The sequence below is a fragment of the Talpa europaea genome (genome assembly GCF_964194135.1).
Source record: "Talpa europaea genome assembly, chromosome: 15".
Taxonomy (NCBI): Eukaryota; Metazoa; Chordata; class Mammalia; order Eulipotyphla; family Talpidae; genus Talpa; species Talpa europaea.
Genome location: NC_140083.1, coordinates 79,606,143 through 79,633,325, shown reverse-complemented (window position 1 = coordinate 79,633,325; position 27,183 = coordinate 79,606,143). Strand labels below are relative to the sequence as shown.

Below are 27,183 nucleotides of genomic sequence, written 5' to 3'. Positions count from 1 at the left end.
TCAGAAGCCATTGCCACTGATATTAATGGACTGCAGATCCGCCACCTGCATGACGTTGATGCCACTGTTGGCAAGACGGGCAATACCCTCTGGACAGATGGCCTCCATTGCTACCATATTGGTGGTAATCAGAGCTGAAGGGGTGGCAGTGCCGCTGCCTTCTGAACCTGCCCCACTGTCCAGGGGCAAAGTGCCCACACTCAGGGCTACACCTGGGCCTCCCTTCTTATTCTGATGGGTCTTGATATGCTTTGACAGGTGATCACTCCTCATGAAGCGCTTGGGACACTCAGGGCAGGCAAATTTCTTCTCACCTACAAAAATGCAAAGGAAGAAGGTAAGACACTGGTGACTTAGGAAGCAGGGGCACCTTGTCCAAGTCTTTGCTCTCAAACTTATTAGTCAGAATAGCTTATCTTGGGCCTCCCAGGTGGTGCATAGGGTTAAGACCCAACCTATGAAGCTTCCACAGCCACTGCAGCATAAGTTCGATCCCCAGCCAGGGGGCTAAGCCACATGGCGCAGCAGACCTCTCCTGCCTTGCCTGTGCTCCCCTCAGCAGTGTATTTCATTACATCTGCCTGTTCTGCTCCCCACTCTGTCTCTGGCGAATCCTCTCACCCACTGTACCTCTGGCTTACCCCCCAATTCTTCTATGCATAAATAAATAAAAACTTTTGTTTTTAGAATAAGAATGACATCAAACGTCCACCTTCAAAAATCCACTCAAAACTTGGCTTCTTCCTTCTTAATGGTTTTCCAGATTAACTCCAATTTCATAAATTCAATTTCATACGTAAGTTGCTCAGATCTTCTCATTATTTCATAGATATATATTTTGTTAACTTTTTCTCTTCCTCATATTCCCACTCACCTGTGTGTGTGCGTTTGTGCCTCTGTAGCTCATCCGAACGTGTGAAACGTTTCCCACAATATGACCAAGTACACATAAATGGTCTCTCGCCTGTATGCCAGCGCAAGTGTGCCCGTAAGTGTGAGGTCTTGCCATATACTTTGCCACAGCCTTGGATGTGACAGATGTGCTGTTTCTTTTTACCAGGATCCCCAGAGCCCCTGAAAATGAAAATACAACTATTTATCATTTATTCTACAGACAGAAATTAAAAACAAACAAAAAAACAAAATGTCCACAGTAATCACCTGATCTACTCAAAACAACCCCAAAATTGTATTTTTCAAGTCTTCTCTTTAAGGCCCTCCCTGGTGGCACCCCTGCTATCAAGCCAGCCACTGCAGCATGAGTTTGATCCTGGCCGGCCAGGGAGCAACCCACATGGCGCAGACCTCTCCTGACTCACCCACCACTCCCCTCAGCAGTGTATTTCAGTCAATCTGCCTGTTCTGTTCCCTACTCTGTCTCTGGTGAATCCTCTCACTCCCTGCATCTCTGGCCTGTACCCCAGCACTTGTATGCATAAATCAATCAATCTTGGGGGAAAAAAAAAAAGTCTTCTCTTTAGTATCAAAAGATACATCTTTAGTTGATTCTGGATTTTAATAGCCAAAATTAAAGCCATAGGTTTCTGTCTACTGCTTATTCCTTCTTTCCTGCTTGCCTGTTCCTAAATCGATTTCGATGTTTGACATTTGGATGGTGACTTAGGATTTTTGTTACTTTTATTTTTCAGGAACTTTTAGTCCCAATATAAGCATTTTTCATGGGAATTACTGTGAATATGTTAGTAATTTTTGCTATGAACTTACTTAATGAGGATAAAGGATCTTTCCATTTAAGCAGCTGGTGGAGAAATTAAAGAAAATACAGTATTTGAGAACTTTTCTCATAAAATAAAAATCAAGAGCCAAATAGTGATGTTTAAAAGTTGAAAACCTGGAGCAGTATCAGAGACTTCAGTGGAAGAGAATATTGGCTGGATGAAAGTTAAAAGAGGGGAATGAGAACCCTAACAAATTCATGGTATGTAAAAACATATCCCCACATGGAGCAAATCCCAAACTCCTCTCACAAACTGGTTCTGAAATATTCTTACCAAACCAATCTGTTCCATGTGTGATCTACTACAGAGTATTGGGGTTATTTCCAAGAGGAACGATTTTTGGGTTTTAACAGAATATATTAGCAGAAGAAAAAGAAAATATTAGAAATGCAACCACACTTAAGGTGGTTCTAAAGAATGGGGGATACTTGGGCCTCCCCTGGTGGCGCAGTGGTTGAGCGCTGGGCCGTGAGGCTGCCCATAACCTCTGCAGCACCGGTTCAATCCCTGGCCACCGGTGAGGGTCCCAAATGGTGTGACAGACCTCTCCTGTCTCGCCTGCTACGCCCCTCAGCAGTGTATTTCGTCACTCTGCCTGTTCTGCTCCCCGTTCTGGCTCTGGTGAATTCTCTCACCCTCCCGCGCTTCTGACTGTACCCAGTGCTTGTATAAATAAATAAATAAATCTTTTAAAAAAAGGGGGGGGGATACTGCAGAAAATTTTCTTTTTAAAGATTTATTTATTTATGCATACAAGACCTGGGGTGCAGGCCAGAGGTGGGGTGTATGTGAGAGGATTCACCAGCAACAGAGTGGGAAGCAGAACAGGCAGATCTATTGAAATACACTGCTGAGGGGAGCAGCAGGTGAGACAGGAGAGGTCTGCTGTGCCATGTGGGTCACCTCCCTGGCCAGGTATCGAACTCATGCTGCAGTGGCTGTAGACAGCTTGATCTTGCCGTGTCTTAACCCCTTGTGTCACCAGGGAGACCCCTACTTCAGAAATTTAAATCCACTAAACTTGTTAGAGGGAAACTATGGTACTCAGTGCTTTTGATTCAATTTCTCTTGTAAAATAGGGCAACCTACAAAAACTTCAAAAATTTTTATTTTTGCATAGAAGAACTGGGGTGTAGATCAGAGGTGCGGGAAGTGAGAGGATTCAACTGAGACAGAGTGGGGAGCAGCACAGGCAGATGGACTGAAATACACTGCTAAGGCAAGTAGCAGGTGAGAAAGGAGAGGTTTGCTGTGCCACATGTGGGTTACCTCCCTGGCCAGGGATCGAACTCACGTTATAACTAACAGTGATAGTGCTGAGATTTTACTCCTAGGCCACAAGGGAGGCCCAAAAACCTCAAAATTATTTTTTGATAGTTTTCTTTATTTTTCTTTCTTTTTTTTTTTGTATACAGTGTTTTTTTTAATTTATTTTGTTTTTGTTTTTTTTAAAGAGGCACGAATTTTATTTATTTATTTGTTTGTTTGTTTGTTTGTTTATACATGCACTGGGTACAGTCAGAAGCGCGGGAGGGTGAGAGAATTAACCAGAGCCAGAGCGGGGAGCAGAGCAGGCAGAAGGACCGAAGTACACTGCTGAGGGGAGCAGCGGGCGGCAGGAGAGGTCTGCGCGCCATGTGGGACCCTCCTCCGGTGGGCGGGGAGTAGCCGGGGATCGAACCGGCGCCACAGAGGCCGCAGGGAGCTTCGCAACCCAGCGCTCAACCGCTGCGCCACCGGGGAGGCCCTATTTTTATTTCTGTGCTTATTTTTGCTGGGACAAAACTTTAACAGAGGGCCTCCCCAGTAGCACAACGTGTTGAGCACTGCACTGTGAGGCTGTCCGCAGCCTCTGCAGCATGGGTTCAATTCCCAGCCCACCAGGGAGAAACACACATGGCATGGCATACCTCAACTGCCTCGCCTGCTGCTCCCCTCAGCATGTCTTTGGTCTGTCTGCCTGTTCTGTTCCCCGCTCTCTCTGGTGAATTCTCTCACCCTCCTGCACCTCTGACTTGTACCCCAGTTCGTGTATAAATAAAAATAAATCTTAAAAAACAAAACAAAAAACTTTAATAGATATTTTACAAAGGCATTGAAAAAATAATGTGACTTTCTAGTCTCTTTCAAAAGCAGTGATATGAAGGGAAAAAATAAAACTCAGAACTCTCCAGAGATAGCATTAAATAACAGGTGTTACTAATGAGAAAATTTGCCAGAATTTTGTTCTACAGGACACTTAAGTATTTTTGTCTATTGTGAGGGAAAAATAGGCTCTGAAAAACTTACAATTCTCACACACTCACTGTATGAAAGTAGACAAGTTTCTTTTTCTTTTTGAAGCTATTTTATAACCAACCGTGTTAAGAACATCCCAAAACTGGGCCTCCCCTGGTGGTGCAGCGATTGAGCGCTGGGCTGTGAGGCTGCCCGCAGCCTCTGCAGCGCCAGTTCGATCCCCGGCCACTGGCAAGGGTCCCACAAAAAAAAAGAACATCCCAAAACAGACATGGTAATAATCATCAAGACTAGCTGGCTCCATCTGATTTCCTTATCTTTAGGAGAAAGCAGGCATCTATTAAAGCCCGATATGGTCAGTGAAAGAATCAGAGCTGGAACTGAGATGCTATAATATAACCTAAGTACAGTACAGAAGTACTGTACTACTTCTGACCCCTTTGCAACATTGCCAGGTCTTAAATGTTAAAAAATTAACCCTCTTCTTAGCTCCAAATCCATGAAATTTTTTTCTTTACACTCTTAAGAAACAGGTTGAGTCAGCTCACCTTCCTTCACTGTCCTTACAATAAGGGCAGGTGCATGCTTCTCGCCGGTTTCTCCGACCAGCTTGGGGTTGGGGGTCTGGGCTGTTCTCTCCTTCCTCTCCACCTGCTGTGTCGTCATGTATTCCATCACCACCAGGCCCATGGATGCCAAGCTGAGCTCCATGATCACCTGAAATGAAGAGAGAAAAAAGATCAAGTTGGGAAGTATGGTAAGTTAGCTGCAGGCTTTGCAGTGACACCTCACATTTACAGCACTATTTCCTCAAAGCTTTGAAAGTATATTCACTGATACAGCCCATTCTTGAATCTTAAGAAGCATCACTGAAAATGCTATGAATCAATAAATATATGAAAATATGGCCAATCTCACCTAATTTTAACAATCCAACTCATTTATAAAGGACTTTCGTAATTTTTACCTATAAGATTACGAAAGTTAAAACCCTAATAGTGCAGAGCATCAGCAAGAACCTGGGGAAATATGTGCTTCTATACATAGGGAGTGATAAATTAGTACAACTTTTTTTTTTTTTTAAGATTTATTTATTTTTATACAAGAACCGGGGTACAAACCGGATGTGCAGGAGGGTGAGAAGATTCACCAGACAACAGTGGAGAACAGAACAGGCAGACTGATGAAATACATTGGCTGAGGGGAGCAGCGGGCACAGCAGGAGAGGTCTGCTTTGCCATGTGGGATTCTCGCCGGCCGGCCGGGATCAAACCCGTGCTGCAGAGGCTGTGGACAGCTTCACAGTGCAGCACTCAACCGCCTGTGCCACCAGGGAGGCCCTCCTTTTTTTAAAAAAAAAAAAAGATTTATTTATGCCTACAAGAACAGGGGCACAGCTCAGAGGTGTGGGGGGTGAGAGGATTCACCAGAGACAGAGTAGGGAACAGAACAGGTTGACTGACTGAAATACACTGCTGAGGGGAGCAGCGGGAGAGTCAGGAGAGGTCTGCTAACCATGTGGGTCACCTCCCTGCCCGGGAATCAAACTTGTGCTGCAGTGGCTGTGGATAGCTTCATAGTGCTGGATTTTAACCCCTTGCGCCACCAGGAAGTCCCCTACAACTTCTTTGAAGGTTAAGGAAGTTATGATAAATTGATGTAAGAAATGACTACACACCCATTAGAAAGAATGAGATAAAGTTATGTACTGTAACAGGAAGATGTCTAAGAAATCTTATTCTTTCTTTTAGCTAAAGTGCAATAGGATCAACTAAACATAAATGCCTAAAAAAAGGAGTTTGGAATTACAAACCAGAAACCATATAAAACCTGAGGGGAAACTTTCTAAAATAAGAAAAACATTGTTGGGGCCTCCCAGGTGGCGCAGGCGGTTGAGCACCACGCTGTGAAGTTGTCCGCAGCCTCAGCAGTGCCGGTTCGATCCTCGTTGGCCTCGGAGCAACCCACATGGCGAGCAGACCTCTCCTGTCTCGCCCATTGCTCCCCTCAGCAATGTATTTCGTCAGTCTGCCTGTTCTGTTCCCCACTCTGTCTCTGGTGAATCCTCTTACCCTCCCTCGCATCTGCCCTGTACCCCAGTTCTTGTATAAATAAATCTTAAAAAAAAAAAAGAATAGTTTTTGGGGGTCTCCCTGGTGGTGCAGGTGTTAGTCTCAGTGCTATCAAGCTATCATCAGCCACTGCAGCATGAGTTCAATCCCACACCAGGGAACTAACCCACATGGCACAGCAGACCTCTCCTGTTTTGCCTGCTGCCACCCTTAGCAGTGTGTTTCAGTAGATCGACCTGCTCTGCTCCCTATTCTTTCTCTGGTGAATCCTCTCACCTCCTGACCCTCAGTTCTTCTATGCATAAGTAAAAATAAATCTTTTCTTTTTAAAGATTTATTTATGCATACAAGAACTGGGATACAGGCCAGAGGTGTGCAAGGGTGAGAGGATTCACCAGAGACAGAGTAGGGAACAGAACAGGCAGAATGACTGAAGTACACTGCTGAAGTGAGCAGCAGGTAAGTCAGGAAAGGTCTGCTGGGGCGCCATGGGTAGCTCCCTGGCTGGGGATCAAACTCGTGCTACAGAGGCTACGGATTGCTTCATAGGTTGTGTCCTAACCCCTTGACCCACCAGGGACGCCCAAAAAATAATTAAAAAAAAAAAAAGAATAGCTTTGGGGGCCTCCCCTGGTGATGCAGCGGTTGAGCGCTGGGTTGCGAGGCTGCCCGCAGCCTCTGCAGCACCAGTTTGATCCCCAGCCACCGGCAAGGGTCCCACAAAAAAAAAAAAAGAATAGCTTTTGAAGTAAAACAGACCTAGATAATGAGTCCTGTATCACAATTTGATTAGTTTTCTTTTTGTTTTTTTTGTTTTTTTTGTTTTTTTTTTTGTTTGTTTTTAAATAGAGGCATGCTTTATTTATTTGTTTGCTGGCTTGTTTGTTTGTTTTGTTTATACATGCACTGGGTACAGTCAGAAGCGCGGGAGGGTGAGAGAATTCACCAGAGCCAGAGCGGGGAGCAGAGCAGGCAGAAGGACCGAAGTACACTGCTGAGGGGAGCAGTGGGCGTCAGGAGAGGTCTGCGCGCCATGTGGGACCCTCCTCCGGTGGCCGGGGAGCAGCCAGGGATCGAACCGGCGCTGCAGAGGCCGCGGGCAGCTTCGCAACCCAGCGCTCAACCGCTGCGCCACCGGGGAGGCCCAATTTGATTAGTTTTCTGACAGTGAGCAAGTAATTTCTTTTTTTGAGTAATCCCTTTCTCCATCAGTAAAAGTGGGATGAAATATTACAATTTCAAAAAGCTATAAATCTCATAAACCAAAAGTAGTAATACATGTGAGGTGCTTAACAAAGTGCACAGTACCTGTCACACAGCAAATGTTCAACACATTGTAGCTAATATTACTAGGAAAATATCATGGGAAAATCACAGTGAGGACTCATGGAGTAAGACATACATCAATACCCCAATACCCTGTTCAATCCATTGGCCCTAAAACTGTACTTGTTACTGAGTGAGCACTCCCCCTAGTGGTGATGGAGAATTTATCCTTTGAAATAAGCCCAAGTAGATCAGCAGGCAAGACAGGTCGATAATATTGCTATCGGTTATCCATCAAAAATTAACTACAGAAGAGAAATTTACAGAACTGGTAGATCCAGCTTTCTGTCACGGATCTTTAGAAACAAGATCAGATGAAACTATGGGGAATATAAACAAATGACCTTAGATCCATTTTTCAAGATAACCTAACTTCATTAAAATTTGAGAAGCGGGGCCTCCCCTGGTGGCACAGGTGGTTGAGCGCCACATTGTGAAGCTGACCACAGTCTCTGCAGCAACGGTTTGATCCTGGTCCCACATGGCACAGCAGACCTCTCCTGCCTCGCCCGCTGCTCCCCTCAGCAGTGTATTTCGTCAGTCTGCCTGTTCTGTTCCCCGCTCTATCTCTGGTGAATCCTCTCACCCTCCCGCACATCTGGCCTGTACCCCAGTTCTTGTATAAATACATAAATAAATCTTTAAAAAGAAAAGTTGAGAAGCGATTCATTATTCCCAAAGATTTCCTTTGTCCCAATCAATTGGAAAGAGGCAATCTGTCCTCTAATTTTTTTAAATGTAAACATAATATTCAGGGCAGGGCATAAATCAGTAAAAAGGGCAACAAAGAAATAATTAGATATTAGGACTCTCTAAAACCCTATAGCCAACCCTCTTTCAAATTCTTTCTTTTTTTTAAGATTTTATTTATTTATACAAGAACTGGGGTACAGGTCAGAGGCATAGGAGGGTGACAGAATTCACCAGAGACGGAGCGGGGAGCAGAACAGGCAGATGGACCAAAGACACTGCTGAGGGGAACAAGGGGCAAGGTAGGAGAGGTCTGCCACGCCATGCGGGTTTCTCCCTGGCCGGCTGGGAATGAAACCCGCGCTGCAGAGGCTGCATACAGCTTCACAGCGCAGCGCTCAACCCGCTGCACCACTAGAAAGGCCCCCCTTTCAATTTCTTACAAAATGAACAGTCAAAAATCACATCCTGTGACCTCACTGGTAGCGCAGGGGTTAAAATCTCAGTGTTATCAAGCTATCAGCAGCCACCGTAGCATGAGTTCAATCCCTGATTCCTGACCAAGGAGCTAACCACATGGCACAGCAGATCTTTCCTGCTCCCCTCAGCAGTGTATTTCAGTGAGTCTGCCTGTTCTGTTCCCCACTGTCTTTGGTGAATCCTCTCACCCTCCACATCTCTGGCCTGTACCCCAGTTCTTGTATGCATAAATAAATAAATCTTTAAAATAAATAAATAAATAAATGATTTCCCTTTCTATAATGAAAATAACTAGCAAACCAGAGGGACTGTTCAATGACAGTCTTTCCTAGCACAGTGGTTGCCTCTAGCATCAGCTTCTGAAATAGTTATGATAGTTATACACTTTTAAAGTTCCCTCAAAGTGAAGAAGTATAACTGAAGTCATGAATTTTCAAGCCTACCACCATGACAAACAAAACCACCTACTCTCCTCTGAGGAAAAACTTGGGCAATACAAAAATAAGAAGAAACAATAATTTTCATAAGGGTGATTCCCATACACTTCAAAAGACACTTCAAGGCTTTTCCTTCCTAGCACTCTGGAATCACTTTGAGAACACTGTGTTTGTTAACTTTAATTCAGTAAGAATGAATTTTAAAACTATATCTACTAGGTTTTCTGAACATGTTCTTTTTCACACAATAGATTTCATCTAAAGAAGTGTATCTCAGGGGGTCTCCCTGGTGGCGCAAGGGGTTAAGACACAACCTATGAAGCTTCTGCAGCCTCTGCAGCACGAGTTCAATCCCCAGCCAAGGAGCTACCCACATGTGCAGCAGACCTCTCCTGACTTGCCCGCTGCTCCCCTCAGCAGTGTATTTCAGTCAATCTGCCTGTTCTGCTCCCCACTCTGTCTCTGGTGAATCCTCTCATGCCCCACACCTCCAGCCTGTACCCCAGTGCTTGTATGCATAAATAAATAAATCTTGGGGAAGAAAAAGAAAAGAAGTGTATCTCAGACCACTATCACTTATATAAGAATATGGCCAAAAATCAAGAAATAAAAACATCTCTAGGTAACAGAAATAGAGGAGTCATAATACATAGTACTTAATCTTTGTAAATAGTAACATTAATCTAGTTTCCCAACCCAAAGTGAACTAGAGGTAGCAAATTAGTGGAAAAAACAGAATAGTAGTTTTAATGGCAACTGGGAATGATAAAATGTAATGCCACAAAATACATATACATATAGGTGACTCCCAAATCCATCCCTTTAATAGTTACTTCATTACTTTTGAGATAGTGTAATATAGGAGAGAGGATGAATGCCTGATTCTGCCAATTACTAGTTTTCAAAATGAGTTGGTTTCCCAGAACAATTGAAAAGTGACCACAGTTCTCCTTAAATATCAAGGTTATTAAGATATAATTTATATATAATAAAAATGATAATTTGGGCCTCCCTGGTGGCGCAAGGGGTTAAGCACCGCACTACAAAGCAATCCGCCGCCTCTGCAGCACAAGTTCGATCCCTGGCCAGCCAGGGAGCAACCCACATGGTGCAGCAGACCTCTCCTATCTTGTCTGCTGCTCCCTTCAGCAGTATATTTCGGTCAATCTGCCTGTCTGTGCCCTACGGTCTCTGGTGAATCCTCTCACCCCCTGCATCTTTGGCCTGTACCCCCCAGCTGTTGTATGCATAAATAAATCTTAAAAAAAAAAGATAACTTACAGGCCTAATTATATGTACATTTCCTTTAGGGCTTATCCCTATAGTGCTCTATAACATCTAGACTTCCTAAGGGTCAGCTTTAGAAATGTTTATTAGTTATTTGCTATCTATGGTTCTAGGTACTACACTAAGCTCCAAAGATTCAAAGAAATAATTTTCATAGTTGAAGAGCTTGTAGTTCACTAGAGAAGAGATACACAAATAATCTCAAATTAATGGGATAAACACAGTAAAAGCCACTCAAAGAATGTACTTAAAGGGTATTAAAAAAATAATTTAAAAGACAATTTTCCTGGTCTGTAATTTTCAGAGAAGACTTGTTTTCTAGAGACACTCACATGGGGGCAAACAGGTGAAGGCCATGGGCAAGCTAAAGGTATCCCAGGATGCAGGAACACTGAGCAGAATACAGGAAAGTAGAGGAGAACATGGTATGGGAGGTGATGATGGAGGTGGAGATGAACTCAAAAACAGATGACATTATCTGATGCAAAACAGATTCTAAACGGGGCCTCCCCGGTGGCACAACGGTTGAGCGCTGGATTGCGAAGCTGCCCGCAGCCTCTGCGGCACCGGTTCGATCCCCGGCTGCTCCCCGGCCACCGGAGGAGGGTCCCACATGGCGCGCAGACCTCTCCTGCCGCCAGCTGCTCCCCGCTCTGGCTCTGGTGAATTCTCTCGCCCTCCTGCGCTTCTGACTGTACCCAGTGCTTGCATAAATAAATAAATAAATCTTTAAAAAAAAATTCTAAATGACTAAGTTTTTAAAAAAGAAAGATGAAGAGATAATCACTTTCATACAATTCCCAGTAGCACAAGTACACAAAAGCATACAGTAGGAAAACAATGTTTGGGGGATGGGGGGGTGGAGGGACTCTGGCAATATAGATCAAGTCTTTTAAAAGGTGATTCATCTTAACACGGCAAGTACACTTCTAGGAATAAGTCATGTGCCAGATACTCTATCAAGCTGTGCAGGTAGTAAAGCTATAATTCCTGCTGTTATATATAGTTTTCTGTTTCCCTAGGAACACACAAAATGAAATCATCAAATGTAATAACTGCCCTATAATTTGTAGAATAAAATGTTCTGATAAAAGAAGTATATAAGTTGGGAGACAAAGTACTAGAAGAAAGGAAAGTGGAATACTCTGGGTTATTCCATTAGATAACGGCGAGAGATAAAAACAAAACACAAAAACAAAAACAAAGGTCCTCCCCTGTTAGCGCAGCGGTTGAGCGCTGGGCTGTGAGGCTGCTCGTAGCCTCTGCAGCGCAGGTTCGATCCTCAGCCATGGGTGAGGATCCCACATGGTGCGACAGACCGCTCCTGCCACGCCCGCTGCTCCCCTCATCGGTGTATTTCGTCAGTCTGCCTGTTCTGCTCCCTGCTCTGGCTCTGGTGAATTCTCTCACCCTCCTGCACTTCTGACTGTACCCAGTGATTGTAAAAATAAATAAATAAATATTTTTAAAAAAAAATATCTATAGTAGGACAGTGATTCCAGTGAAAAGAAAGGCTTAGATAAGTAATAGGAGTAAAAGGGCAGGATTGAGTGGCTAATGCAGGGAATTTCAAAATTTATGAAATATAATGAAACAGCAAGACAGTAAGGTATATAAACAAAAGAAAGGCAATAGGTTATATTTAAGATCTCAAAGATACAAACTAAAAGAACTCACTAAAACTGAATCTAACTCAGTAATTCCACTCATATATATAAGCGTCAATGAAAATCTTGTATAGGGCCTCCCCGGTGGCGCAGCGGTTGAGCGCTGGGTTGCGAAGCTGCCCACGGCCTCTGCGGCGCCGGTTCGTTCCCCGGCTGCTCCCCGGCTACCTGAGGAGGGTCCCACATGGTGCGCAGACCTCTCCTGCCGCCCGCTGCTCCCCTCAGCAGTGTACTTCGGTCCTTCTGCCTGCTCTGCTCCCCGCTCTGGCTCTGGTGAATTCTCTCACCCTCCCGCGCTTCTGACTGTACCCAGTGCATGTATAAACAAAACAAACAAACAAATAAATAAATAAACATGCCTCTATTTAAAAAAAAAAAAAAAAATTAAAAAAAAAAAAAAAAAGGAAATCTTGTATAAAAATGTTCATAACAGTGTTACCAGTAATAGCCAAAAAGAAGAAACCCAAATGTTTATCAAATGATGGATAACAAAATATGGTATATCCACACATGAAATATTATTAGGCAATAAAAAAGAATTAAGTGCTGATATACACTATAATAGGGATGAACCCTGAAAACATGCCAGTCACCTGGCTGACTAGTTAAGGAGCAGTGCTAGAGAAAACATTACGCTGCATGAAAGAAGTCAGTCTACAGTAGAGTATGTACTCTTCTGTACATGTTCCACTTATATGAAATGCCCAGAACTGGCACAATCATAGAGGTGGCAAGTAGATCAGTGGCTGCCTTCAAGTGGGAAATGAGGAATGGGAGTGGGGAGTAACCACTAACTGGCAACATGGTGTTTCTTTTTGAGGTACTTAGATTGTAGTAATAGTTGCACAATTGTATTGAATATACTAAAATTCACTTAACTGTATATATTTTTATAACTATTTATTTACTTATACATAATAGAACTGGGGTGTAGGCCAGAGGTGCAAGGGGTGAGATGATTCACCTGAGACAGAGTGGGGAGAAAAATAGTAGGATCTGAAATACACAGCTGAGGGGCGCAGTAGGTGAGACAGGCGAGGTCTGCTGTGCCAAGTGGGTCACGTCCCTGGCCAGGGATCGGACTCGTGCTATGGCGGTAACAGTGCTGAGACTTAACCCCTAGGCTATCAGGGAGCCCTAGAACTGTATATTTTAAAAGAATGAATTATATGGTAAAAGAATTAAAGCCCTAAAGGCTATTTTTATTTTTAAAAAAGATTTAATTATGCATACAAGAACTGGGGTATAGGCCAGGGGCGCAGGGGATGGGGAGGGAGAGGATTCACCAGAGACAGAGTAGGGAGCAGAACAGGTGAACTGACTGAAATATACTGCTGAGGGGAGCAGCGGGCGAGACAGGACAGGTCTGCTGCACCATGTGGGTAGCTCCCTGGGCGGGCATCGAACTAGTGCTGCAGTGGCTGCAGATAGCTTTATAGGTTGCATTTTAACCCCTTGTGCCACCAGGAAGGCCCCTAAAGCTATCTTTAAAAGTTAACTATAGTTCAACAAATTCCTTTAAAACAGACAGAAAGGGGCCTCCCTGGTGGTGCAAGGAGTTAAGCACAGCACTCTGAAGCTATCTGCAGCCACTGCAGCACAAAGTTCTATCCCCAGCCAGCCAGGGAGCTACCCACATGGTGCAGCAGACCTCTCCTTTCTCGCCCGCTGCTCCCCTCGGCAGTGTATTTCAGTGTTCCCCACTCTGTCTCTGCTGAATCCTCTCAACCCCCACCCCACGTACCTCTGGCCTGTACCCCAGCTCTTGTATACATAAATAAATAAATTTTTAAAAAAACAACTATAATTTTCATCAACAGTGCTTTGTGGACAACCAGCATTCTCCCCTCAAATGATTTTTCTGCACCCATATTCATACCAAAGCTTCTCTGTATAAGAAAAACAGAGGTGGTGTCTCGCCTTTAGGCGTTTAACATCTGAAACATGGACATACCTAAAATTTTACAAAGAGCAGTTAGCTAATGTCTTAGACATCTATTGGTTAGTATGTACCTTTACATCATGCATCTACAGCAACAAGAGGAATTCGGCAGGTATAATCACCCTCATATTGTAGATAAATGAAAGTCATGAAATTCCAGTAACACCAAATTAAGTCAGTTCAGACCTAACCAGTTTCTTAATTTTCTACTTTCATTTTGCAATAAAGCAAGCAAATGCATAATAAAACACAAGCAAAACAATCATCCCTTGATAAAAACCTCAGCTCAGCAGTAATATTAAAGAAGTTAGGAGGGAAAGACATTTTCTGAACTTTAATAGCATTTATAATGTACTGTTTCATGATATGGGTAAGAGAATATCTGTTTGAGTATCCTTTATACCTGCTTAGATGTTAAATGATTTCATAATCATTTTTGAAGTGCTGGGGTTACCTCTCTTTAGTGGTGGGAAGTGTGATAGGTGAGAGGAATTCACTGACAGTGGAAAAGTAAATAAACTGTACTTTAATAAAGCCAGGTTTTAGAAAGGAAAAAATAAAATTCTTTAATTTACAGCAAAGTAGGGTCTCTCTGGTGGCACAAGGGGTTGAGCGCAGCACTGTGAAGCTGTCTGCAGCCTCTGTGGTGCGAGTTTGATCCCTGGACGGCCAGGGAGCTACCCACATGGTGCAGCAGACCTCTCCTGTCTCCCCACTGCTGCCCTCAGCAGTGTATTTCAGTCAGTCTGCCTGTTCTGCTCCCACTCTCTCTCTGGTGAGTCCTCTCACCCCCTGCACCTCTGGCCTGTACCCCAGCTCTTCTATACATAAATAAATCTTTAAAAGAAAAATTTACAGCAAAATAAACAACTATTAAAATGAGGACAGAAAGTAAGAACAGAAATGTTGAAACAGGAAATCAATAAACTCAATTATTGTTAGACAGAGCGCCAACCAAGTGCTCATCAATGAGCATGTTTTCCTAGCCACCTGTCTGTAGAGACAACACAGGCAGAGACTACCAAGTTTATAACCAGGCAAATGAGAGATAAAGAAAGAACACCATGAATAATCCTAAAAACCTTCTCTATTGTCACCTACTGGTTTTACCAGAACAGATTACAAAAGAACAAAGCTTACTGGCAAGGGAGTTGTGGTGGTTTAAAGACTACAACATTGAAAGGGAATACAAAGAAAGAATGGTAAGGCCTAGACATTTCAACAACTTGGAATAACGTGGAAAAGCAGCCTTTAACTAAATCTTACTTCCAGCTGGATAGAGGACTAAAAGGAATAGAACTTTTTTTTTTTTTTTTTAAGATTTATTTATTTATTTATACAAGCACTGGGTACAGTCAGAAGTGCGGGAGGGTGAGAGAATTCACCAGAGCCAGAGCTGGGAGCAGAGCAGGCAGAAGGACCGAAGTACACCGCTGAGGGGAGCAGCGGGTGGCAGGAAAGGTCTGAGCGCCATGTGGGACCAGTGGCCGGGGAGCAGCCAGGGATCAAACCGGCACAAAAGGAATAGAACTTTTGAGACATTTGGCATTAATGTGTTGGCATCGATTATGGGCTCTTACATGTTCTCTATCTCATTTACTCTGAATAATCCCATGGGGGTAAATATTAATAGTAACCCTATTTTACAGATAAAGAAATCTCAGCTTCGAGAGGATGAAGAACTTACCCTAAGCCATAGTCAGTGAGATGCAAGGTTATGACTTGACCCTAGTGTGTCTGCCTGCAAGTCCCATTCTTTTGCGCTCATGTCCATACTAAATATTTCAGTCAGTACAAACTTCCTTTGTCTTTCACAAAGGATTTCAATCAATTAGACAGTTCCAGAGGTGCAGTTGTTCACCCTTTAATTCCATCAGATCAAAGACAACACCCAAAGTTAAACAGTTCAGCCCATATAACACAGGATGTGAGACAGTCATCTATAAAAATTGTACATAAAAAAGGGGAAACAAACAAAACCAAACAGTATTTGGGTCTAAGATTCCACTTACAGTCAATCTTCTATAACTTCCCATCCAAAAGTGGAAAACTCATCCCATCAATTTCCCAACAATTTCTGATTTTTATACTGTACTTTCAAAGAACCACTTCATTTTTCCCTCATAACACGGCAGCATAACAGATGAAAAGAAAACAGCACTTTTTAGCAAGCTCCTAGTTTGTTCATAGTATCAATGTCTCAAGAGAGGTTGGGACTAGAAACCCGGACAGAGTAGAAGAGGGTATAGAGAAACAAGACACAGAACCATTCACGTATAGTAGTGGGTTTCCTTATCAGCCTCCATTTCAACTCTTACAAGGCAACCACATGGGCCCGACTGCAGTTTTCAAACAGAACTAGAAAAGCCTCTGAACTTGACTTCCTAACTGAACAGAAAGCTTATGTTTTCCAAGGGCAACCTTTATATATTCTTTCCCTTTAGCTATAATCATGTAGAACATACTGAGCACAATGTCAGCTATCTCCAAACAATCTTCACTAGGATCCTGGACCGTTGCCTTTATGAGGGGTCTTCAGATAATATAGTAGTACCATTCTGAAGAGAATCATTCTGAACAATGTCATCTATAGTATTAAGGCTTTAGGGGAGCTAAAAAAAAAGTTTACTGTAAGCTGATGCTTGGCTTTTTAGAAAGGGACAAATTTCTTGGCTGGTGCCACTTTTTAAAAAAGCACCAAATTCTGGGGCCTTCCTGGTGGTGCAAGGAGTTAAATCCCAGCACTATCAAGCTTTGAGTTCCATCCCTAGCCAGGGAGTTAACCCACATGGCTCAACCTGCTGAGCCATGGCTCTCCTGTTTCTGCCTGCTGCTCCCCTCAGCATTGTATTTCAGTCAGTCTGCCTGTTCTGCTCCCCACTTTGTCTCTGGTGAATCCTCTCACTCACCAACAAGCCCCCCCACCCACCCCTGCCCCACACCTCTGGCCTATACCCCAGCTCTTGTATGCATAAATAAATAAAAAATAAAACTTAAAAAAAAAAAAACATAAAAGCGGGCCTCCCGGTGGTGCAGCAGTTGAGTGCTGGGTTGCGAAGCTGCCCGCAGCCTCTGCAGCGCCAGTTCGATCCCCGGCTGCTCCCCAGCCACCGGAGGAGGGTCCCACATGGCGCGCAGAGCTCTCCTGCCGCCCGCTGCTCCCCTCAACAGTGTACTTTGGTCCTTCTGCCTGTTCTGCTCCCTGCTCTGGCTCTGGTGAATTCTCTCACCCTCCCGTGCTTCTAACTATACCCAGTGCTTGTATAAATAAATAAATAAATCTTTTAAAAAAAGCAAAAAACAAAAAAACATAAAAGCCTATTTCTTAAATTTCTGTTGTGAGGCGCATCTAGATAATGTGGTATGATAATATTTTGTAATGATTTGGTGACTGCAACACATTTTTGAAGACTTAAACCAGTTAGCTGTCAGAATGTTTTCAGGAATAATGAAAAAACCATCAAATGATTTAAGTCTGGATGCATCTGAATTCACTTTATATTTTAGTGAAAAATAATAAAATGCGATGATAGGTTAGCATTTTCATTAAGACAGCTCTGACTAAGCATTTGACCAAAAGATTAATTATCATTACACCAAGATGCTTGGCCATGCTGCAGTTTTCTAACCATCTACATAAGCTTGACAAGAGAATATTCATTGTCTGGAATGACAAGGCAATTGTCATTTTCTGGAAGTGAGGGGTGCCATGGAATTAATTCTAAAACAGGAATGCTCACTGCAACAAGCTTTCTGTGATCTTTAATGCATTAATTAAAACAGAGGTAAGAAATTATCAGTTTCCCAAGAATGATTTCTCTTTAAAAGCATGCTCGCATACATTGCATAACATGACAATTTTTCTTGTGCAATATTAAACAGCAATAACTCTTGTCACAGGTCCCAACCATTGAGCTCCATTTTAAGGATCTTACTTCGACTTTATAAATACCCAAGATTTAAGTGATGTAGAAACAAGTGAATAGTAGGTATATTAATGATCTTGCTTAAACTAGGAAATCTGTAAATCATCTTATAAGAAAACTGCCCAGGGCCTCCCTACTGGCACAAGGGGTTAAGTCTCAGCACTATCAGGCTATCCAGTCACTGCAACATGAGTTCTATTCCAGGCCAGGAAGCAACCCACACGGGCAGCAGACCTCTCCGGTCTAGCCCACTGCTCCCCTCAGCAGTGTTTTTCAGTAGATGCACCTGCTCTGTTCCCCACTCTATCTCTGGTGAATCCTCTTGCCCCCACACCTCTGGCCTGTACCCCAGTTCTTGTAGGCATAAATGAATAAAAATTAAATCTTAAAAAAAAACAAAAGCAATCAAATTCTTAGAAATAAAAAGTAAATTAATGGTTGCCAGGGATTAGCAGCTAGGGGAAGTGAAGAGTTTAATGGGTATAGTTTCAGTTTTGTAAGATAATGAAGTTCTAGCACTCTGTTGCATAACTATATGAGCATACTGAACAATACTAAACTGTACACTTAACAGTAGTTAAAATGGTAAATTTGGTTGGTTTTTCTACTTAAAAGTAATTATCTAAAGAAACTCTATATTACCTTGTATATTCTTTCATTTTAAACAACTTTTTCCTAAAAATATGTATATAGTAAAGATTTAATAGTAAACAAAAATACCACTAAAGAAATCACAATACTTAGGCAATTCTCTTGCCTTTTTCATTACGTGCTTTTACAAATTTGAGTCAAAATAATAAGCAAAAAGATAAATTTTTAAAGGAAATATTAAAGGACAGGACAGCATTTTAATTAAAAATAACCTGACAAGATATAACACAGTATTAGGAGACTGTAATATAAATCCAAAATATCTGTGCTCCTATTGTTTCCTGTTTTGCTGCAACCCTCAGGGCTAGCTGTGTGAAAATTGGGCCCCCCTCGAAGTGCACTAAGAAGGTAACTTGGCACAACAGCAGCGGAACTCTGTGAAGGCAGGGACCATTATCCGCTTCAAGGACTCTGGACAGCCTCGCACACTTGACACATAATAAAGGTTCAATATAGTTTGCTAAATCTGTCTATGAATGAAGCCTCAAAAACTGGAACACATTTTCACTATTACACTTCATATCACATTCCTAAGCCTCCTGGGGACAGTATATTAGTAAGTACACTGGTATTCAGTAAATGCCTGTCTTAAGTTAACTGAACCATGAATACTACTGAATTTCTCAACACTACTCAAGGATATCAAAACATGGTAATGCCATATATTCTTTCAAAAGAACATCAAGCTAAAGAAATTTCTTGATAGCAAGGAAAATTTCCAAAGAGTTTTCAGGGTTAAAGGTCCTTTTCCTTCTTTAAGACAAATGGTCTGTGTAAAATTAAAATGCCCTTTTTCATGAGAGCAAGAAATTGCCAAAAAATTCTAAGCAGAGTACTTTTAGATATACCAACAGTATAACTGGTGACATACTTCAGTATAACTGAAGAAGTAAATGTACTAACTACATAGGGCCTGGACAAAACCGAACCCTATATAGACTCTCAAGGGTTGTTAAACAATGTCCTCAACAAATACATAGTTTTGTATTTAATCACAAACATAGGGGTAAGGGAAGGCAAAAAGGGGAATTTCCAGGATAGCACAGAAAATAATAGTCAGGGCAATTATGAGATAAATTTTGCTATACGAATATCTCAAACATATCAGGGAGAAAAGAAGAATGGAACAGTCAAGGAAACATCATATGTTCTAATTGGGAAAGGAAAAAAAAGACACAACTGACCTTCATGTTTTCAAAGACTACAGAAATCTTTGATTTCTTTTGTCGTTTTGCTCCTTCCCATTGCTTGCTTACATTTCACTTAATTACAGATTAAATAAATTTGAATTAATCTGGTTACAACAAATTCTGATTCATAGCTTAGTTTATAAAGAAAATTGTTGGTTAACCATTCCCTTTACTTCTTTTTTCCTTATTACCGATCTTGAGGTTACAAATGTTAGTACCATTTCAAAATAAATGAATTGAGTAAAAAAACAAATCCATTTTCTATTTGAAAGAAGTCCGAGGAAAAGTTAAGAAAGCAGTAAGAAAGCAGCGTAGTGAAAAAGATGTTGCTCTGAAGCCAAAAGATAAATCTCTGTCACCTTTATAAATTTTGTCAAGTGACCTTTGGAAAGTCACTCAGTCTTTCTACATCTTTCATTCTGTCATTGTGAGGGTAGTACTGGAGGGGTTGAGGGTTTCCAGCTCTCGCAATTTTCCTTTTAATTGCTATTAACTGGGACAGTGTGGTTTAACTGTATTACGTTTGCAAAGAGCTATAACTTTTAAGCCATAAAAGCAGGGTCAATTCAATGAAGAACAGATTAAATAATTTGAAAAGATCCAGCTCAATAACATTCAACCTCGTTTAGATTATTTGCAGCAAACATTTCTTTCCTGAAAACAATTATTTTTATTTCAGATATGTAAAGATTTTTAACAGTTCTCTCATCTCTTAAAGGGGAAGTCTTTGTCTTAACCTAGGTATTTTAACTCCTTCAAAATTGTTAGTTTATTTACTTTGGACATAGATACAGGGTGAGAAGGAGGATTCATACCAAATTAGATAGACACAGCCAAACTTGTCAAACAAGTACTACTACCCAGTTTTCATAAACCATTCAGGGTTTAAAAAACATTGGAACAAAAGTCCAAATTTAAATTACAACCCAGATTTGTAACCAACGGGAAAAATAAATATACAGAATTGTTTTTCAGAACTGTTTTACAGGCCTGTTTTACAGGCTCTTCTAGGGGGAATGGAGTCTTAAAATCTAGCACAGCATTAGCAAATATCTCTGGTTGGGAAAATGCCCTTTAAATAATGTTTCCAGCACACTTGGGCCTATATAAGAATGCTCAATGTCGGAGAAAGAGATCGTACTACTAGGACACACCTTCTGTATAAAGTATGGAAAACAATTATGCGTCGACTTCAACTAAACAACAAAGTGAAACTTTTCAACTTATTATCTATTAATACTTACACCCAATGAGTATTGTGCAGAATATTCTGTACTAAAGATTTTCTACAGATATTCATCTTATATTATAAAACATTTTCAATGAGGAAAACAAAACAATCAGAAACAAAGAAGGAGTAGAAATTAATTAGTGGCAACATTTACATGCTACTTTACAAAGTAGAACAATTAAAGGTAAAAAGAAGAATGGAAAACAGAAAAGATACTAAGTTCTTTTGAAACACTAGGCACCCTTGTTCTCTAGTTATTTAATTAAGAACTAAAATGGCCACATTACACAATGCAGCATGATTTAACAATGACGTCACTTACAGAAAGCCACTGGAATGAATAAACAGGAGCAACTGAAAATGTCTGAAGACTGACTTCAGTCATTTCAAATCAATCAAGGCACCTAGGTTTTAAAGGTGACCTTTTCTACTCAAATAGAAATCATTTAAAATGCACTAATGTTACCCTAAGAAGCAATATTAAAGAAGGCAAGTAATGCTGAAATAGTCGTTCTTATATTAAGCATATTATTTTAAAATAGAAAATACCTCTCACACAATTTAATCATCCAAATTTACTTATCACTAACTTTCAAATGCACCAGTGTAAAATGCAACTTTTAACAAATTTAGGTCTCAGCAATCTGACCCCAAGTTTAGCAACACTGTTGGCACATCAACACTGGTATCACATTCAACTTAACTTCTAAGAGAAGACATTTTCCTGACCCCGATAAAAACTAGCAGATGGGAAATTTTTATTTTTAGTGCCTGAAATTTGCTTCTTGAGTGAATTATAGCCATCAAGGAAATATGTTCTATTCTCCTGCCAAAACCCAGCCCTGTACTCTTTATTAGCAGAACTCCCACAAATTCATCCAAACTCGGTCACTCAAAGCCAAGCCAACCTCCATCCCTCAATGTGGAGAAAGGGTTTTCAGGACTTAGCTGTGGCTGAAGGGGAAAAAAAAATTAAAAAACTAAGATATGGGAGAGTGTGACTACAAATAGGAAGGCTACTGATAGATGAGGAAAGGGTGTTGATGTAAAAAAGAAAAAGAAAAAGCTGCGAACTTTAAAAACAACAACAACAAAAACTAAGAATCCACAGATCATTTCACTGTCTGGAAACTAAGTTCAGTTTACTGGGTGGTCCGTCCTCACTACCAATAACCAAGGGCAGGGCCGAGAAACAAACACAGGCCTACAGAGGTGGTTGGTTTATTTATGTCCTAAATTTGTGCCTTTGCCTATGTTTTCAGCAAACAGAAGTAAACACTCTAAGAAGAACTTAAAAAAAAATTTTAAAGCAGGAGGATTTATTTTTTGATTTTTGCATAGAAGAATTGAGGTGTAAGCCAGAGGTGCAGAGGATGAGAGGATTCACCAGAGACAGAGTGGGGAGCAGAACAGGCAGAATGACTGAATGAAATACACTGCCAAGGGGAGCAGCAGGCGAGACAGGAGAGGTCTGCTGTGCCTTAAGTGGATTAGCTCCCTGGTGGGAGATTGAGCTCAGGCGATAGAGGTGATTGGGAGACTTAACCCCTAGGCCACCGGGGAGGCCCCTTAGAAAATTTTTAAAGGATGATTTTTTTTAACTAAATGTAAACAGACTAAGTGAACACTATGAAAGCTATTGTCTTCTACAACCATCTAGTAATATCTCACTTCGTAGCGTGCTCTCCACTGATCTATCCATAGCTTACTACATGATTTCACCTCCAATACTTTCTACCACATCATTCTGCCAAGAGGTTTTTCCAGTAAAATAATATACCAAAAAAAGGGGTAAAATAAGACACTTTGTAGCAGTCATACAACAGCTAAAAAGCATTAAGTTCTCAGTAAGTGCTTTTATTATGTTTCATTAAGGATAAAGTCAAATCAATTCAAGAGGAAAAATGTTGCACAATTATAACTAACCAGAAAGGAGGAAACATATCTTCGAAAAACCGCTAATAATGAAGGAAACAATCTCAACTCTCACAAAATGGCCTTTCAGTGCCTCATTCTCTCATTAATGACTGTCAAGCTGCTAACTGACAGAAAGGCAGGCATTCTCTTGAGCTCTGAGACCATCAGTGACAGCTAGGTAGCCCTATCCTATGACATAGTAAATGGCAGACTTCCCCAGAGAATGATTTAGCAGTGAGAATGCCCTATTCTCTAGAGCCCAAGTTATAAACCTTTTAGAAACTGCAAAGATCCAAATTACTAATTTGAACAATCCCACGGCTTTGCTTTCCCTAGAAAAAAGCTAAACTGTGGACTACAACAAATGAAAAGTAAAGAGAAAACAAACACGCTAGAACAGCTAAACCACGAAGTGCCTGATTTTCCAAACTGTAGAGTTCAGTTTTTATTTAGCTTTTCTCATTTCTACTTCCATAATATTAGTCCAGCAAACATTCACCAGTTCTTGAGCATTAAATTTCAAAGAAACAGATATTTTTTCCTAAAACATTTTTAACATTCCAAAGGATTTCTCACACCCTGAGTAAAAACTAACAGGTATTGCCCTAGGTTAGAATTAACTGCAAGGTCTGGCTGTGGTCTGATCACTTAAGTGCTTCTCAGTATCTCCATGTCTTCACCTAGAAAACAAGGAGTTGTACTAGAAGATTTCTCAGATCCTGTCCTCTAGCCCAGCTCTCAAAGATCTCCAGTTCACTAAGATAATGACTTCCTTGTTAAAGCCCCAAATGTAGTCATTTTAAACACAGCACAAGAATATAAGGAAGTCAGGTAAATTTGACCCCACACCCGACCCCACTCCCATCCCAGATACTCAAAAACTACAGGAGGCAGGAAATATGACTATTTGTTATCCTCACATAAGAACTCTAACTGAGAACTCTAATAAAAGTAAACAATACACAAATCCATATATATTCCAACAGGACAAGAAACTGCTACTGAATTATTTCCCATCTTTATTTTTATATATTATGCCAGAATAAAAACGTATTTTGCACCCATTCATGAGGCCTTAGAGATTACTTCCATTACACTGGGATTTAAAAAACTCTATATGGACTTTCATCTTTTTAAACAAGTATTTTAAATTTCAAATTAACCAACAGCGATGCACAGTTCAAAATGAAAGACTGAACAATGTGGTCAACAGTTCCACACACATTCCAACACATACCTCTTCCCTGATGACTTTTTCCCTTTAATGTTCGCCTAATCCTTAACTCCTCCCACTCCATCAGGCCCTACCTTTCTCTACTCCTCCTCCTCTCCCCACCCTTCCCAACCATGTACAACACGGTACTTTCAAAGCAATCTAGGAAGTATTGCTCTTAGCTAGGAAGCACCAAAATTACATATAAAGCTTATTACAAATATACATGTGTAAGGGGAGGCAAACACATTCTAGTTTTAAGGTAAGTAGGAGTTAAAAAAAAATGAATTTAATCAGCCTGCTCACAGAGTGAGCTATTCTGGTTAACTAAAGATTAACAAGGGACCTTAATGTTTAAAATTCTTCTGAATTCCCTTATATCACTTTTCCCTCATAGGAGTCACAGTTCACGATAAATAATGATTTAGTAACTGTCCAACAAATAGATCAAGTCTTATCCTAGACAGGGGTAGGTCTGCAGGATGAATAAGGCCCTTGAACTAAGGATTATTTTACTTTTTTTTTTTTTTTAAGATTTATTTATTTATTTATACAAGCACTGGGTACAGTCAGAAGCGCGGGAGGGTGAGAGAATTCACCAGAGCCAGAGCAGGGAGCAGAGCAGGCAGAAGGACCAAAGTACACTGCCGAGGGGAGCAGCTGGCGGCAGGAGAGGTCTGCGCGCCATGTGGGACCCTCCTCCGGAGGCCAGGGATCGAACCAGTGCTGCAGAGGCTGCGGCCAGCTTCACAACCCAGCGCTCAACCGCTGCGCCACCAGGGAGGCCCTTATTTTACATTTTTGAAGGGAGATCCAAAAAAAAAACAAAAAGAGGAGTATGTAACTGAGATCTTAAAGTGGTTCATAAGGCCTGAAATATTTACTATCTGGCCCTTCACAGAAGCAGTTTCCAGATCCATTTTCTGTAGTACCAAAGACTCAGAAAGTATAGAGACCCCAAGGACAATGCCCCAGGCATGTTTCTTTCTCAGATTAGCTGGAGTTTCCCTTTAAGTCTATTCCAAATGACTTAAATGGAATTGCTATTTCTCTTAAAATATTTTAATTGCTATTTCTCTAAAAAAAAAAAAAATTTAAAAAGCCCTTCACAAGTGTTACCCTCAACAAATCTAACTGCTTTAGACTGAATGCTTTCAGCTGAAATGCTCAGCTCTACAAATAAATGCAAAAGGTCAGAAGTCTTACCTGGGGCATTTGCTATAGCCAAAGGCAGGCTTGGAAGCTGGTGCACCTGGATTCCTGAAGCACCCAACGCGCTGAGGTTAATGGTCTGGAGGCCAGGCATGGAGGAGAGTTGAGCAGCATTCACAGTGACTGTGCCAGCAGGGATGGAGGCAGCTGAGGCAATAGGTGTAAGGGTGGTATTGCTGCTACTGGTCTGCCCCAACGAAACACCCTGCAATGGGGCCAAGGTGATTGTCTGGGCCTGTGGGTTCTGAACTTGGAGGTTCTGCAGCTGAAGAGTCTGCCAACTGACCTGTCCATTGGGCCCCACAGTTGGTGTCCGGATGATGATGGGGCCAGAGTTTGAAACAGCCTGAAGCTGGAGGTTCTGGAGGGGCTCCTGGGAGATCGCTTGAGTTGTAAAGGTCTGCCCTGACAACGGTGCTGCCTGAAGGGCCTGGAGGGCTTGTCCCCCTTGAACCAGTTGAGGCTGGATGAGAATCTGTTGTTGCTGTGTCTGCTGGTTTTGCTCTCCCTCTTTTTGCTGACTTGCCTGCAGTGTGCCTCCAGATGCCTGGTTCTGCTGGATGTTCAGAGCCTCAGACCCCTGTAACCCACTGACCCTCTGGGGTGTCTGGCCTTGAGAGTTGGTCCCTGTTGATCCGCTGGTGGTAAAGTTCATAATTCCCATGTTGCTGGTGGTAGTAGTTGTTGAGTAGCTATTGGCATTGGTGAAAAAAGAGCTAGAACTGGCTTGTGATGATACCAAACTGGCAGAACTGATGGCAGTCCCTGTCCCTGAGGTGACTGGCTGTGAACCGCTCTCCTGGGATCCAGAGCTGCTGATGGTGACTGCTTGGGAGCTAGGAGTCAAGGTAGCTGCAGAAACGCTGTTAACAGGTAGCAAGGTGATATTCCCATTCAGGGCCACTGGTACATTGGTCACATACTGAGTCTGTCCTGAGAGCACATTATTAGCCAGGCCTTGGAGGGGGACAGCCTGCTGCAGCAAGTTTGGCATAGCAGCAATGATGTTGCCTCCACTCCCTCGATTTGTGATGATCTGTTGGTTTGCACCTGGTATGATCTGTATTTGACCAGAACCATCCTGCTGCACTTGGGCCCCAGAGGCAGCAAATTGCAGCTGTTGCCCATCAACGGTCTGGAACTGTGGGATTACTTGATACTGAATATTAGACATCACTCCAGGTAGTCCTGTCAGGACTTGCTGGTTCTGTAAGTTGGAGGTGGCAGCCACAACATATTGCCCACCGGAAACCGTGCGATTCTTGGAAGACTCACTGCCATTGCTGCCATTGGTACTGCTGCCGCTCTGTTCCTTTGAGGTAGGGGTAGCCCCAGAGGAGGAAGAGATGATCTGCCAGCCATTGGCACCCTGTGAAAGTTGTGTAGCTGTGAGGTCAAGCTCACCTGTGCCCCCTGACTGGCTTGGGCCCTGGGAGTTGTTGCTGTTTTCATTGGGTGACTCAATTCTGCTGCAAGTTGCTGCCAGCAGAGCCAAAGGGGATGGCTGGGATTCCTGGCCAGAAAATAAGGGAGAGGAAGAGTTAGTGACACCCAGCTGTCAGCCCCAGGGGCGGGATACAACAAATAAACAGCAAAATACTGCAAAGAGTAGATAATGACAGAAACAAAAGCTATTTAGGTTGCTGAGCTTCTCATCTTTGGGGATCTGAGTCACTTGACTCTGTGCTTACTTCCCTACCTATAAATGATGTGACCCCTTCCTAAAAATTTTCTGTGAAAAATAGAGAAGATCATCTAAGAATATTTACATCCTCTCAACACCTTCCCGCCTCTGCCCTGATCGGCACTTACCTGTCCTCCTCCTCCTCCACTGCTGCTACTACTGCCTGTGCTGCTGCTTCGCGCCTGAGAAAAGGCACCACCACCATTACCATTGCCCCCATTATTGCCACCAACTCCTTTTTCAATCTTCACCACGGCTGTCATTTCATCCATGGAGTGATC

General features: G+C 42.1%; 1 protein-coding gene across 2 annotated transcripts; it reads right to left on the bottom strand.

The window, feature by feature from the left end:
• On the bottom strand, positions 1–27,183 carry SP1 (Sp1 transcription factor; the record flags this gene model as incomplete). Of its 2 annotated transcripts, none has more annotated exons than XM_084254709.1 (5): positions 27,031–27,183; positions 25,213–26,731; positions 4,526–4,694; positions 875–1,074; positions 1–314 (listed from the first exon to the last, which is right to left on the bottom strand). In XM_084254709.1, exons 1-5 carry the CDS (start codon positions 27,172–27,174, stop codon positions 1–3), a joined length of 2,346 nt encoding a protein of 781 aa, XP_084110835.1. In that variant the 5' UTR covers positions 27,175–27,183. The 2 variants fall into 2 exon arrangements, with proteins under 2 accessions (XP_084110835.1, XP_084110836.1); XM_084254710.1 differs by having other exon boundaries at positions 25,213–26,587.